The sequence below is a fragment of the Mustelus asterias genome, chromosome 26, assembly GCF_964213995.1.
Source record: "Mustelus asterias chromosome 26, sMusAst1.hap1.1, whole genome shotgun sequence".
Classification (NCBI taxonomy): Eukaryota; Metazoa; Chordata; class Chondrichthyes; order Carcharhiniformes; family Triakidae; genus Mustelus; species Mustelus asterias.
The window spans coordinates 30953336-30967446 of NC_135826.1; the positions used below are offsets into that span (position 1 = coordinate 30953336).

Sequence of the window (14111 nt, forward strand, 5' to 3'; positions counted from 1 at the left end):
AGTACATTTAATAGAAAATATCAGCATATTTTTGTTGAAAGAATTTCCAAACAAATTGCTAGTTTTGAAACATTTTCCATACCTCAGCACATTGTTTTGGTTAATTTTATTTTGCAATTTGTAAACTTTTACCATTGCCAACAACTTATGGTCCCTAGTAGCAATACCTGTTCAAAACCTAACATCTACAACCAAAATTCAGTGTCCAATTGTATACAGTTTTCAGGAAGGCAAACTTGAAATATAATTCTGAATTTTAATGCAGACTTGTAAAAATGCTAACCTGCACATTATTGATGATCAGTCATCAGATATTTGGAATAATCTACATTCACTAACTGACCTCAACCCCAGAAATAAAATGTAGACATTTGTCTTTTAGAACTCTTCGTACCCCATCACCATTTTCCCAGTGAGGAAGCAACCTGTTGGAGACCTATCATTTTGGACACTAGCCAGAACTAACTGCAGTGAATGCATGAAACAGCATCTTGGTGTGAAAAAGATGCGGATCCTTGCCTATAGTAAATAAGAAATGGATATGATGCATATGTCATGAGGTCAATTCTTTGCTCACATAACATGGACATCAAAGGGGAGACACTAGCGTCAAAAACAGAAGCACCAGAACTGAATTAAAAATAAGCACAAGGAAGTGGCTACACTATAATTTAGCAAATTTAAAGCTACAGACTTTACAAACTATTTAAATCCATACTTGATTCAGTTTCATATTTATGCAGCGGTATTTTGTGGGGGTTTGTGATCACCAGCATTAACTTCGATGGAAATGTTAGAGAAATTGCCTTTGCTTCATTCATTGAGGGTTTCTGTTGCAGCTACATTTGATGATCAGGAGATTTCCTGCATGAATTACTAGTGTGCGAATGGGATGAAATGTTCTACAGCTGCGCAATAGTCTAGTTCATTAGGATCATGGGGCGTTGGATGGGGAATCAGATGGAGTTCGGGCAAGTTTGTCAAGAAGTTCAAGTTTGCTTTTGCACACATTCCAACAGCTAACTTGGAACGCAATGGAGAAGGCAGACTGCTGATCTCCTAAACTTGTTAGCTGCAAATGTATGTTACCCTGGCAATTACACGTGTATTGCCATGTTGATCCTTTTTAATAGCACCTTATCAGTCTTCAAAACATCCCATTGTACTTCGTGTACAGTGTGGTTGTTTAGAAATGCAATCACATGTTGACAATGTGGCAGCCATTTTTTGTACAAAACAACAAAGAATAAGTATGAGGCCAAAGGGACACTGATTTAAGGTTTTGGCAAGAGATGCAGGATGAATGGGAGAAGGAGCTTTTGCACAGAGTGGTAATGACTTGAACCTTGCTGCCTGCAGGACTGATGGGCGCAGAAACAATGATTTCAAAAAGAAATTGGATGAGTACTTCAGGGAAAGAAATCTCCTGTACTATGTGGATTGAGTGGGAGAGCTGGACTGACTGGATTTCTCTGTGGAGAGCCAACATGGATTCAAGAACACAATAAATAGGAGCAAGAGTTGATCACCTGGCCTTTCGGGCCTGCTCCGCCATTCAATATGATCATGGCTTGTTTTGGGTTTAAATTATGTTTTGCTGCCCATTCCCCATATATGTTACTTACCCAAGAGACCAAAAATTCAACAATGCAACATCCAAAACCTTCTCGGGCAGAGAATTCCAAAGATTCACTGCTTCACTTGAAGGGCAATGTCCCTTCATCTCAATGCTAAATGATTGGCCCCTTATTCTGAGATTGTGCACCTGTGTTTTAGACTTCCCAATGGGGGGAAACAATCTCTGTGACCACTCTTTTAAGCCCCCTCAGAATTTTGTAAATTTCATGAGATCACCTTTCATTCTTTCAAACTCCAAAGAATATTTTACTTTACTTAGCCTCTCACCACACGACAACCCCCCTCACCCCATCTAGTGAACCTTTGCTGCATCTCCTGCAAGGCAAGTGTATAATTCCTTGAATGTAGAGAGCAAGACGGCAACACAGTATTCCAGATTTGGTCTTGCCAAAACCCTGTACTTGATGGGCCAAATGGCCTCCTATGTTGTAAATGACTTTAATGATGCATTGATTTTTTTTTTGTGGTCATGTTGAATAAAGGACGAGTTTTAATCACGGCAACAAGAGCACATTCTGCTGTTCAGATAGATTCTCTAACACTTCACTCTTTTATATTGAAAAAGTATCATAATGAGTCTCTGTGGCACAATTACGTTTGGCGGTTAACTGAAAGCTTGGTGGTTTGAGACCATTAGTATTCATTGTCAAGCTGTTCTGGGTTTTTGGGCGCGGCACAGCGGTTAGCACTGCTGCCTCAGAGCGCCAGGGATTCCGGCCTTGAGTGACTGCGTGGAGTTTACACGTTCTCCCAGTGTCTATGTGGGTTTCCTCTGGGTACTCCAGTTTCCTTCCACAGTTCAAATGGTTAGGTGCTAAATTGCCCCTTAGTGTCCCAAGATAGGTAGGTTAGATGGATTGGCCATGGTAAATATGTGGATTTACGGGAATAGGGCAGGGGAGGGGGTCTGGGTAAGATACTCTGTCAGAGAGTCGGAGCAGACGCGATGGGCCGAATGGTGTCCTTCTGCGTTGTAGGGATTTAATGATTACTGTTCTATGAAGAGACTTGAAGTGGGGCTTGAATCTAACCTTTTAACTCGGGGATGCTTTTATATGAGCCCAGCTAACCTTTACTATGAGCAGAACAAACATTTTCGTATAATAAAAATCATGTCCTTGATTTTTGAAATTCTGAATGCATGATTTTAAAAAAAGTGCACCATACTTATTTATGGCTGGGGGTTTTGGGGAATTTTGGATTTTCCCTGCACGTCTGCTTGACTCACCAATTTAATCCCTGCTTTGTATACGCAGCAGGTCTTGAATACAGTAGGTGCATTTATCAATTTGCAGTTGAAAAGAGCTGGAGAGAAGAGCAGGTAAATCGAGCTGTATTGACAAAGTGGCACCAAATTTAAGAAGGTAGTGTTCTGTTTCCAGGCCTTGGGAATAATGACTTGATCTAAAAATGATGTGATAAGTCTGGCTATCAGTACAGTGAAAATATAAGAGAAAAATACGAGTATGGTGATGCATTTTTCAGATTGGTTAGAATTCTTCAAAAATTAAATGAGGCAAAACAACTGGGGTAGAAAATGAATAGACAGTTGTGATCGAGGTTCAAAAGTATTATGCCAAAAATGTACAGAGCAAGAATTAAACCTTTGTTCCTGCCTCTGTTAATGTTTTATGAACAAGATAATTGGGGAAAAAAGCGAGAAACAACAATTATAAAGGGCTGTATTGTATTTGACCTCCAGATAATGTGGTAATTATGATCCATAATATCTAATGATTCTCATATGTAGTTGCTTCACAATATCATTCTTAGGATGTATCCAAATACAGTGGTGTATTAAGGGAACTGTGTGCGCTACAACTGGATCCCTTTCTTCCTTGGATAGTTCGCTTGCCTTTTTTTTGAACACTTGCAATCAACCAGTGGTTCTTGAGAGTGAAGAAAATCAGTTAGGAATATATTTATGAGACATTAATTATTAGCAGCTCATTTCTTTTCTCTGCACACTTATTCTTCCCTGCAGTCTCCTGCAGCACACTGGGCTCCAGCCCCCAGCCGATTAGAATAATCTTAAACATTGCCTGTTTTAAAATAAAAATAAACTACAGGCTTTGCACTGAGAATTTTTAAAAATTCCTGACTTTTTTTTGTATGTTCAGTAAATATTTTGAGAGAGATGGTGGAAGAATTCTTGTGGCCATGTTCAAAGACATTTTGTATTTGAAATAGCAGAATTATTTTCTATATGTGGAATTATAAGAGGAAACTTCAACTGAGGGAAGTCTTTGTGTGCTTACATGAGAGGCAAGGGCATACCACATTTCACAAATCCTCACCAACTGTCATTTTTCTTGGAATTGGTGAGCAAGCTGTTTCATGAAAATAAAAGGAAGTAATATCTTGGCCTTCAATTTTCCACCATATTTATGTAGAATTTTAGTGAATGAAATTTGAACAATAACAGGACAGGATGAACAAGATAAAAAAATTGTTCCACAAATTCAATTGAATTCTCTTTGGAAAATATGCTATTTCTTTTTTAAACTGCGCATCCATATTTTAATATCTCTTGCGCAGCATGTTCCTGGTTCATAAGCTAATTGAATATCACACGAAAGGTGTGGAAGGTGCTATTTACTGATGTAAGGAAGAAGAGTGGGGTTCTTGCTGAGATGCATCATAAGAATCATAATATATTGCAATGTAATAACGGAGAACTGAATAGCAGTCATTTGAACTAAGTAAGCATTTCAATGGGTAGGGTCAAATCTATGTTTTTTTTAAAAAGTGCCCTTGCATCTAATGTCCCTGCATCTAATGTGTGCCCACCACATTTCGGAGTATAATGAACGTTAAACTAATCATTTCCTACTAGTTTTTCTGAACTTAGGTGAAGACATTTGGATTTACAAATGACTGGCAATCTACAACATCCTTACCTATTTAAAGTAGCAGAATATACACTGTGTCAAATGATATAATGACCCAAAATTTGCTGCTAAAATTAAGGCAAGATAATGATACTTGTGCGTAACTTGGCCAGCAACATTTGGCAAGGAAGATATACTCTGAATTGCACATCATGATGTGTTGCACCATTCTGTCATTGGCCTCATGAAAAGGCAGTGTGTCTTCAACCCTGCTGAGTTTCATGAAATAATTAATATGCAATTAAACTCTCTGCAGAAAGTTAGGTCTGCTACTTATCGGCCCGAATATCTTTCCTGCATTGCCACTCGCTTGCTGCAGCACAGAAAGAGGTCTCTTTTCTACAGACAGGCTGTTTTTGAAAATATATAGGTTGAAAATATTTTTCTTTTCTGTTTCCTTGATACAAGCATTCCGTTTCTATTGCTCTTTTTTTGTGTAGCTGATTTTGATCATCTATTTTCTTCTCTGTTGCTCCTCTGTTCAAGCATATAAATTATTTTAAAAATAGATGGGATTAAGGGAAACTATTTAAAACATGTTATAAAGTAGAGGGGAAGGGGAAAATATTTTGCACTCAAAAATGCAAAAACTCACTTTTCTCTGAAAATCTTTTTTTTGCGAAGTCTTGAATCTTCCTACAATTCTTAGCAAGTATGCTGTTTTATTCCTTATCAGGAGCAGGTAATTCTTGAGTTTCATTAAATTGCTGTAAATATTAAGAAATATGCTTTCCCATTTCAGTAACACCAAATGATAGCACTGAGTTGGTGAGAGAAATAAATTATAGTGGAGGATTATGGAAGATCAATATACTCTTAAATATTCAACACTATTGAGCTTGCATAGATTTTGATGTTTAAAGACTGCCACAATATATTATTCGGAACATAAAACAGCTTATAATGTTGAGTTTATTTTAATTTTGTTGTACCATGAAATTGATCATCTCTTATAGAATGATGTCATGTATTTGTCATTGATTCTTCACGTTATTCCTTGAATGTTCACTTCAAGTTATCCTTCCTAATGTCAAAATGTGTTTCCATTGGAAATAACATGAATGAAGTTCTCCTCCTACTCGTGTTCAACTCTATTTCTAATATACCACGAGTTTTTTCATGATCGTTTTTGAATTACTGAAGTGTTAATGCAAAAGATATGTTTAAACAACTCAAATCCAACTCTCTCTGAGTTCATCCAGTGGCTAGCTGAGTCTAAAAGATAGGAGCATTTCAGGTTTAATTCCTGGTCTCTGAATTAGTTTATTTCAACTTTGGAGGTCAGCGATAGCAGAAGCACTACAGTTGACATCAGGAGCCCATATGTCTGGAAGGGTATCTGCTCCTGTTCACTACTCAGAGGCTTGAAGTGTATAATTGTTGAGAATAGCATTGGGTTTGGCTCTAATCTTTACTGTCAAGGCTAAATAAAGTCTTCTTGGATGAAGCTCTTGAGTTGACAGCTTTTGTAAAAGATCAAGGGCGACTCAATGTAGGTTGAATCAATAAAGGCTTTATTGCCAAATAAAGAATAATATATATGCACAAGTTCAGACTAAACTACAATGTGACTGCTCTACTCAACTCCCTGACTCCAACTGCGAGTCCCACCTCTAACCGTGGTACACACTCTCCTGCCGATGGCTCAGCTTCCCACCGGGGCGATCCATAGGTTCCTCGTTGATCACATGGCCCTCGGGAAACGGCACCCCCAGCTTAAAGGGCCACTCTACTACAGGTATTGTTGCAACCATAGCAGATCAAGCATGGAGGGACACAACCAAAATAATTGTTTTAAATTTAAAGTTAATGTACTCGAGAGCCAATTCAAACTTCAAATATGAATTTGCGTACATTGTTAGCAGTGATGCATTTATGTACACTGCAAAGTTCCATATTTAATCTCTATTGCGTTAAGACAAAATGACGTAGATGAGTTGCTGCAAAGGTGGACAGGTAGCAGATGAAGCTCAATCCAGAGAAATGTGAAGTGATTTGATTGGAAGAAAATGGAGTGACAATATTAAATAAAAGGGTACAACTCTAAAATTGATGCAGGGGCCAAGGAACCTGGGTGAATATGTACATAAATTTATGAAGGTGGCAGGGCAGGTTGAGAGAGCAGTTAATAAAACATACAAGTATCCTGGGCTTTATTCATAGGAACATAGAGCACAAGATCAAGGAGATTATGTTGAACTTGTTTAAAACACTAATTTGGCCTTAGCTGGAATTTTGCATTCAGTACTGGGCACTTGGGAAGGATGTGACGGGTTTGGGGAGAGTGCAGGAACGGTTCCTGGTTCCTGGGATGAGGAACTTTGGTTATGAAGATTGGAGAGGTTAGGACCTTGGAGAAAAGAGGGCTGAGAGGAGATTGATAGAAATATTCAAAATTGAGGGGTCTGAATAGAGAAGATAGGGAGAAACTATTCCCCTTCATGAAAGGATGGGAGAACGAGAAGCTACAGATTTAAAATAATTTGCAAAAGAAGCAAAAGCAATGTGAGAAAAAATGTTTTCACGCAGTGAGTGGCTAAGGTCTGGAATATTTTGCCTGACAGGGACACAAGTTCAAGTGAAGCTTTCAAAGGGGAATAAGACTGTTGTGTGAAAAGGAAGAAAGTTCAGGGATATGGGGATGGCGGGAGAATGGCACTAAGTAAATTGCCAGTACTGGAGAGCCAGTACAAACATAGTGGGCCAAATGATTTCCTTGTGCTTCATCACAATTTTGACACCTGAAAATGTTTGGCATTGGCCAAGTTCATGCTCTGGTTGGGTTGTAGCTGGACACTACTCACATTGGCATTGGACACAGATTAGCCAGGAATCCCAAGGAGAAACTTCTTTAAAGAACAGGTACACTCCAAGTTGGCCAGCTCAATCTTCTAGATTGTCCTGGAATCTCATTGGAACATTAAAAATTGTGATCTATTTCAAATTTTAATGCATTAATTCGGTACAAATATATTGGAGGGAGAAGGCTGTCTAACAAGATGATGGGATGTGTGGGGGGAGGGTGTCAGCAGGAGGTCTTGTGCTGAAAGTTGCATCAGTCAAAATTGACAATCCTATTGCCAGTCCATTTGTGTAATTACACATTTCCATAAGCTATCATGATATGCAGACTTCAGTACTGTATTGTGTTTGCTGTCTTTAACTATCTCAGTTGGTGGTGCACTTGTCTCTGAGTTAGAAGGTTGTGGATTCAAGTCCCGTTCTAAGACTTGAGCACAAAAATGCTGTAACCAAAACCCAGTCCACTTTGACGAGGATGGAAGATCTTATACCACAGTTCAAAAAGAGCAGGGGAATTATCCCAGCTGTCATGGCCAATATCCGTCAATCACCATCGCAAAACAGATAATCTGATCATTATCAGTTTGCTGTTTGTGTGACCTTGCTGTGCGCAAATTGATCACCGTATTCCCTATGTCACAATAATGAAACTCACAAAAAAGTACTTTAATTGACTATAAAGTGTTTTGGGAGGACCTGTGGTCACAAAAGGCTCTGAAAAAATGCAAGTTTTTTTTTAACCCACCTAAAAAAAACTCTTCATTTTCACTCTTAATCCATTGCCTGAAAGTGAATGAGAGACATGGGGTTTAATTTAGAGGGGGGAAGGGAAAGAGGAGAAGGTTTTTGGTACTTTTATGTCTGCAAATTAAAGAGTAGTTTTTAAATGGTAGACCACGGTTTCCTGTCCATGTTTTTCTGCACGTGTGCTTGTGTTGAAGATGAGGGAGTGTGGGTGTGTTTTTCCACTTTTTTCCAGAAATATACTTTATTAATAAATCTGTGAGAACATTACAATCATTCCAAAATGACCATCACACAAAAAGCAGTAATATTCAGGTTCTTTACATACATTGAGTAACATTCTGAGACGTTTCAATACAGTAACGGAAATGTTTTTAACTGCTAGACTGGGTCTGCAGCAGGTGGTGAAGGAACCAACAAGAGGAAAAAACATACTTGACCTCATCCTTACCAATCTGCCGCCTGCAGATGCATCTGTCCATGACAACATTGGTAAGAGTGACTACCGCACATTCCTTGTGGAGATGAAATCCCGCCTTCACATTGAGAATAACTTCCATCGTATTGTGTGGCGCCGTCATCATGCTAAATGGGGCAGACTTTGAATAGATCTAGCAACTCAAGACTGGGCATCCAGAGGTGCTGTGGGCCATCAACAGCAGTGGAACTGTACTCCAGCACAACCTGCAACGTCATGGCCCGGCATATCCCCCACTCAACCATTACCATCAAGCCAGGGGATCAACCCTGGTTCAATGAAGAGTGCAGGAGGGCATGCCAGGAGCAGCACCAGGCATACCTAAAAATGTGGTGTCAACCTGGTGAAGTTACCAAACAGGGTTACTTGCATGCCAAATGGCATAAACAGCAAGTGATAGAGCTAAGTGACCCCAATGGATCAGACCTAAGCTCTGCAGTCCTGCCACATCTAGTCGTGAATGGTGGTGGACAATTAACACTCTCTGGAAGAGGAGGCTCCACAAATAACCCCATCCTCAATGATGGAGGAGTCCAGCACATCAGTGCAAAAGATAAGGCCAAAGTATTTGCAGCAATCTTCAGCCAGAGGTGCTGAGTGGATGATCCATCTCGGCTTCCTCCAGTGGTTCCCAACATCTCAGATGCCAGTCTCCAGCCAATTCGATTCACTCCACGTGATATCAAGAAATGGTTGGAGGCACTGGATACTGCAAAGGCAATGGGCCCTGATAACATTCTGGCAATAGTACTGAAAACTTATGCTCCAGAACTTGCTGCTCTCCTAGCCAAGCTCTTCCAATACAGTTACAACACTGGCATCTACCAACAATGTGGAAAATTGCCCAGGTATGTCCTTTACACAAAAAGAAGTCTCACAACACCAGGTTAAAGTCCAACAGGTTTATTTGGAATCACAAGCTTTCAGAGCGCTGCTCCTTCCTCAGATGAGTCACCTGAGGAAGGAGCAGTGCTCCGCAAGCTTGTGAACCAAATAAACCTGTTGGACTTTAACCTGGTGTTGTGAGACTTCTTACTGTGCCCCTCCCCCCCCCCCCCCCCCCCAGTCCAACATCTCCATATCCTATTCACAAAAAGCAGGACGAATCCAACCCGGCCAATTACCGTCCAAACAGTTTACTCTCGATCATCAGTAAAGTGATGGAAGGGGTCATCAACACTGCTATTAAGCAGCACCTGTTCAGCAATAACCTGCTCAGTGACGCTCAGTTTGGGTTTCGCCAGGTCACTCAGTTCCTGACCTCATTACAGCCTGGGTTCAAACATGGACGTAAGAGCTGAATTCCAGAGGTGAGGTGAGAGTGACAGCCCTTGACATCAAGGCCACATTCGACCGAGTGTAGTAACAAGGAGCCTTAGCAAAACTGGAATCAATGGTTATCAGGGGGCAAACTCTCCGCTCGTTGGAGTCATACCTGATACATAGGAAGATGGTTGTGGAGGATCAGTCATCTCAGCTCCAGGATACCTCTGCAGGAGTCCCTCAGGGTAGTGTCCTCGGCCCAACCATCTTCAGCTACTTCCTCAATGACCTTCTCTCCGTCATAAGGTCAGAATTGGGGATGTTTGTCAATGATTGCACAATGTTCAGCACCATTCGCGACTCCTCAGATACTGAAGCAGTTCGTGTTCAAATGCAACAAGATCTGGACAATATCCAGGCTTGGGCTGACAAGTGGCAAGTAACATTCGTGCCACACAAGTGCCAGGCAATGACCATCACGAGACACTCTAACCACCGCCCCTTGACATTCAATAGTGTTACCATCACTAAATCCCCCATTGTCAACATCCTTGGGGTTACAATTGACCAGAAACTCAACTGGACTTGCCACATAAATGCAGGTCAGAGGCTAGGAATACTGTGGCGAGTAGCTCACCCCCTGACTCCCCAAAGCCTACCCACCATCTACAAGGCACTAGTCAGGAGTGTGATGGAATACTCCCCACTTGCCTGGATGGGTGCAGCTCCAACAATACTCAAGAAGCTTGACACCATCCAGGACAAAGCAGCCCGCTTGATTGGCACCACATTTACAAACATCCACTCCCTCCACCACTGATGCTCAGTAGCAGCAGTGTGTACTATCTACAAGATGCACTGCAGCAGTTCACCAAAGATCCTTAGACAACACCTTCCAAACCCACGACCACTTCCATCTCGAAGGACAAGGGCAGCAAATACATGGGAACACCACCACCTGCAAGGTCTCCTCCAAGTCACTCACCATCCTGACTTGGAAATAAATCGCTGTTCCTTTGCAGTCGCTGGGTCAAAATCCTGGAATTTCCTCCCTAACAGCATTGTGAATCAACCCACAGCACATGGACTGCTGAGATTCAAGAAGGCGGCTCTCCACCACCTTCTCAAGGGCAACTAGGGATGGCAGCAATGCTCATGCCCCACCATTTTACAATGGTCTTACAAAAGTTGCAAAGTTATTTTAAAGATTGTCTACATAGAAAAAGTTGCACTCCAAGGTGCTTCAATGCACCTGAGATACATGAGTTCACTGCACATATTCAGTGAGTCATTCGACCCAAGGAAGTTCTGCTGCCCTTGGTTCACTGTGGGGATTGAAATGTCTCAGACAGTGCTCGCTGCTTTGATTGCGCTTTCTTGAGTGATGCCAGCAGCAGCATGGTTACAGCAGGAGAGTAGCAGCAAAATGGTGACTGTAGGAGCAGCAGTAACAGCAGAATGGCTATAGCAGGAGACAGTTGGAGAAAATTATGAGTTCAACAAAATTATGAGGCATAGACAGGGTGAATAGTCAGAGGCTTTTTCCCAGGTGTAAATGTCAAATACAAGGGGCACAGGGTCAAAGTGAGAGGGGGAAAGTTTAAGGGAGATGCGCGGGGGAGGTTCCTCACGCAGAAACTGGTGGGTGCCTGGAACGCACTGTCAGAGGAGGTGGTGGAAGCAGGAACATTAGCAACATTTAAGAGGCATCCGAATGGGTCCATGAATAGGGAGGAATTAAAGGGATATGAATTAAGTAAGGGTAGAAGGTTTTTTTTAAGTTTAGTTAGGGCATCATGATAGGCACAGGCTTGGAGGGCCGAAGGGCCTGTTCCTGTGCTGTACTTTTCTTTGTTCTAGCAGCAGCAGAATGGTTTAGTTTATTTTTAGTGTCACAAGTACACTGCAATGAAGTTACTGTAAAAATCCTCTAGTTGCCACACTCCGACACCTGTTTGGGTACACTGAGGGAGAATTTAGCATGGCCAATGCACCTAACCAGCACATCTTTTGGACTGTGGGGGGAAACAGGAGCATCAGGAGGAAACCCACACAGAGGAAGAACGTGCAGACTCTGCACAGACAATGACCCAAGCTGGAAATCAAACCTGGGACCCTGACGCTGTCAGGCAGCAGTGCTAACCACTGTGCCACCCCTGGTCAGAGAATGGTCAAAGCAGGAGAGTAGCAGCAGAATGGTCAGAGCAGGAGAGTAGCAGCAGCAAAATGGTCAGAGCAGGAGAGTAGCAGCAGCAAAATGGTCAGAGCAGGAGAGTAGCAGCAGCAGAATGGTCAAAGCAGGAGAGTAGCAGCAGCAAAATGGTCAGAGCAGGAGAGTAGCAGCAGCAGAATGGTCAGAGCAGGAGAGTAGTAGCAGCAGAATGGTCAGAGCAGGAGAGTAGCAGCAGCAAAATGGTCAGAGCAGGAGAGTAGCAGCAGCAAAATGGTCAGAGCAGGAGAGTAGCAGCAGCAAAATGGTCAGAGCAGGCGATTAGTAGCAAATCGGCACGGTAGCACAGTGGTTAGCACTGCTGCTTCACAGCTCCAGAGACCTGGGTTCGATTCCCGGCTTGGGTCACTGTCTGTGTGGAGTTTGCACATTCTCCTCGTGTCTGCGTGGGTTTCCTCCAGGTGCTCCGGTTTCCTCCCACACTCCAAAGATGTGCGGGTTAGGTTGATTGGCTATGCTAAAATTGCCCCTTAGTGTCCTGAGATGTGTAGGTTAGAGGGGTTAGTGGGTGGATATTGGAGTAGGGCCTGGGTGGGATTGTGGTAGGTGCAGACTCGATGGGTCGAATAGCCTTTTTCTGTACTGTAGGGCTTCTATGATTCTTCTATGAAATGAATTGTCAGAGCAGGCGAGTAGCAGCAAAATGGTCAGAGCAGGAGAGTAACAGCAGCAGAATGGTCAGAGCAGGAGATTAGCAGCAGAATGGTCAGAGCAGGAGAGTAACAGCAGCAGAATGGTCAGAGCAGGAGAGTAACAGCAGCAAAATGGTCAGAGCAGGAGATCAGCAGCAGCAGAATGGTCAGAGCAGGAGATCAGCAGCAGCAGAATGGTCAGAGCAGGAGATCAGCAGCAGAATGGTCAGAGCAGGAGATCAGCAGCAGCAGAATGGTCAGAGCAGGAGATCAGCAGCAGAATGGTCAGAGCAGGAGAGTAGCAGCAGAATGGTCAGAGCAGGAGAGTAGCAGCAGAATGGTCAGAGCAGGAGAGTAGCAGCAGAATGGTCAGAGCAGGAGAGTAGCAGCAGAATGGTCAGAGCAGGAGATCAGCAGCAGAATGGTCAGAGCAGGAGATTAGCAGCAGAATGGTCAGAGCAGGAGATCAGCAGCAGCAGAATGGTCAGAGCAGGAGAGTAGCAGCAGAATGGTCAGAGCAGGAGAGTAGCAGCAGCAGAATGGTCAGAGCAGGAGATTAGCAGCAGAATGGTCAGAGCAGGAGATCAGCAGCAGCAGAATGGTCAGAGCAGGAGATCAGCAGCAGCAGAATGGTCAGAGCAGGAGATCAGCAGCAGCAGAATGGTCAGAGCAGGAGATCAGCAGCAGCAGAATGGTCAGAGCAGGAGATCAGCAGCAGCAGAATGGTCAGAGCAGGAGATCAGCAGGCACTCTTCTGCGGGTGCGGAGGCGCGGTGCTGGAGTGAGGCGGTTGATTGTGCCGGCGCGGAGTGTGATGTGGTGCGGCTGGCTCGTGGGGGGGTTGGGGGCGGGGCCCGGCAGCGCGAGGCGGGCGGTGAGGGGACGGAGTCAGCGGCAGAGCCCTGGGTGGATCAGCGTCCTTTTGATCGCCGCCTTTCCTCACCCACCCCGACCCCCACCCACGCTCTCGCCTTCCCCTCCCCTTTACCACCTTTCACTTTTGTTTTTTTGGGGGTGGTGGTAGGGGAGGGGTTTAGGTTTTTATTTTGTCCACCTCCAGCCAGCAATCCTGGAGATGGAAAGGAAGCGCTTCGAGTGCTCGGCGCTCCCCTCCGGCTGGAAACGGGAAGAAGTGACTCGAAAGTCGGGCCTGTCGGCGGGGAAGAGCGACGTCTATTACTATAGGTGAGCGGGAGAGGGAGGGAGAGGCCTAGCGCTGGCTTCAGATCTCTGGGGAGGCGGGGTGTTGGGGGGGGGGGGGGAGGCGGGGTGTTGGGGGGGGGGCGGGGGCTGGTGAGGAGCACGGCCTGGCGTCTCCACCCCCCCACCCCGGGAGTGGATGTGGTCCCTCTTTGGCCTTTACTGTTCTAACCCCCATCCTCTCTCCCCCCCCCCCAGCAGCTGCCGCTTTGTGCACATTGTTAGGGCTCATT

The 14111-nt window shown here is 43.7% G+C and overlaps 1 protein-coding gene across 4 annotated transcripts in view; it reads left to right on the forward strand.

Annotated features, from left to right (window-relative positions):
- Positions 1-13375: 13375 nt before the first annotated feature.
- mbd3a (methyl-CpG binding domain protein 3a) overlaps positions 13376-14111 on the forward strand; it is a 37327-nt gene continuing 36591 nt past the window's right edge. The window contains exon 1 of one of the 4 annotated variants that reach the window (XM_078198393.1): positions 13376-13863. In XM_078198393.1, coding sequence (XP_078054519.1) covers positions 13754-13863 — 110 coding nt within the window. In that variant the 5' untranslated portion in view covers positions 13376-13753. The remainder of the gene's footprint in view (positions 13864-14111) is intronic. The other 3 variants (XM_078198391.1, XM_078198395.1, XM_078198394.1) reach the window with 3 other exon arrangements.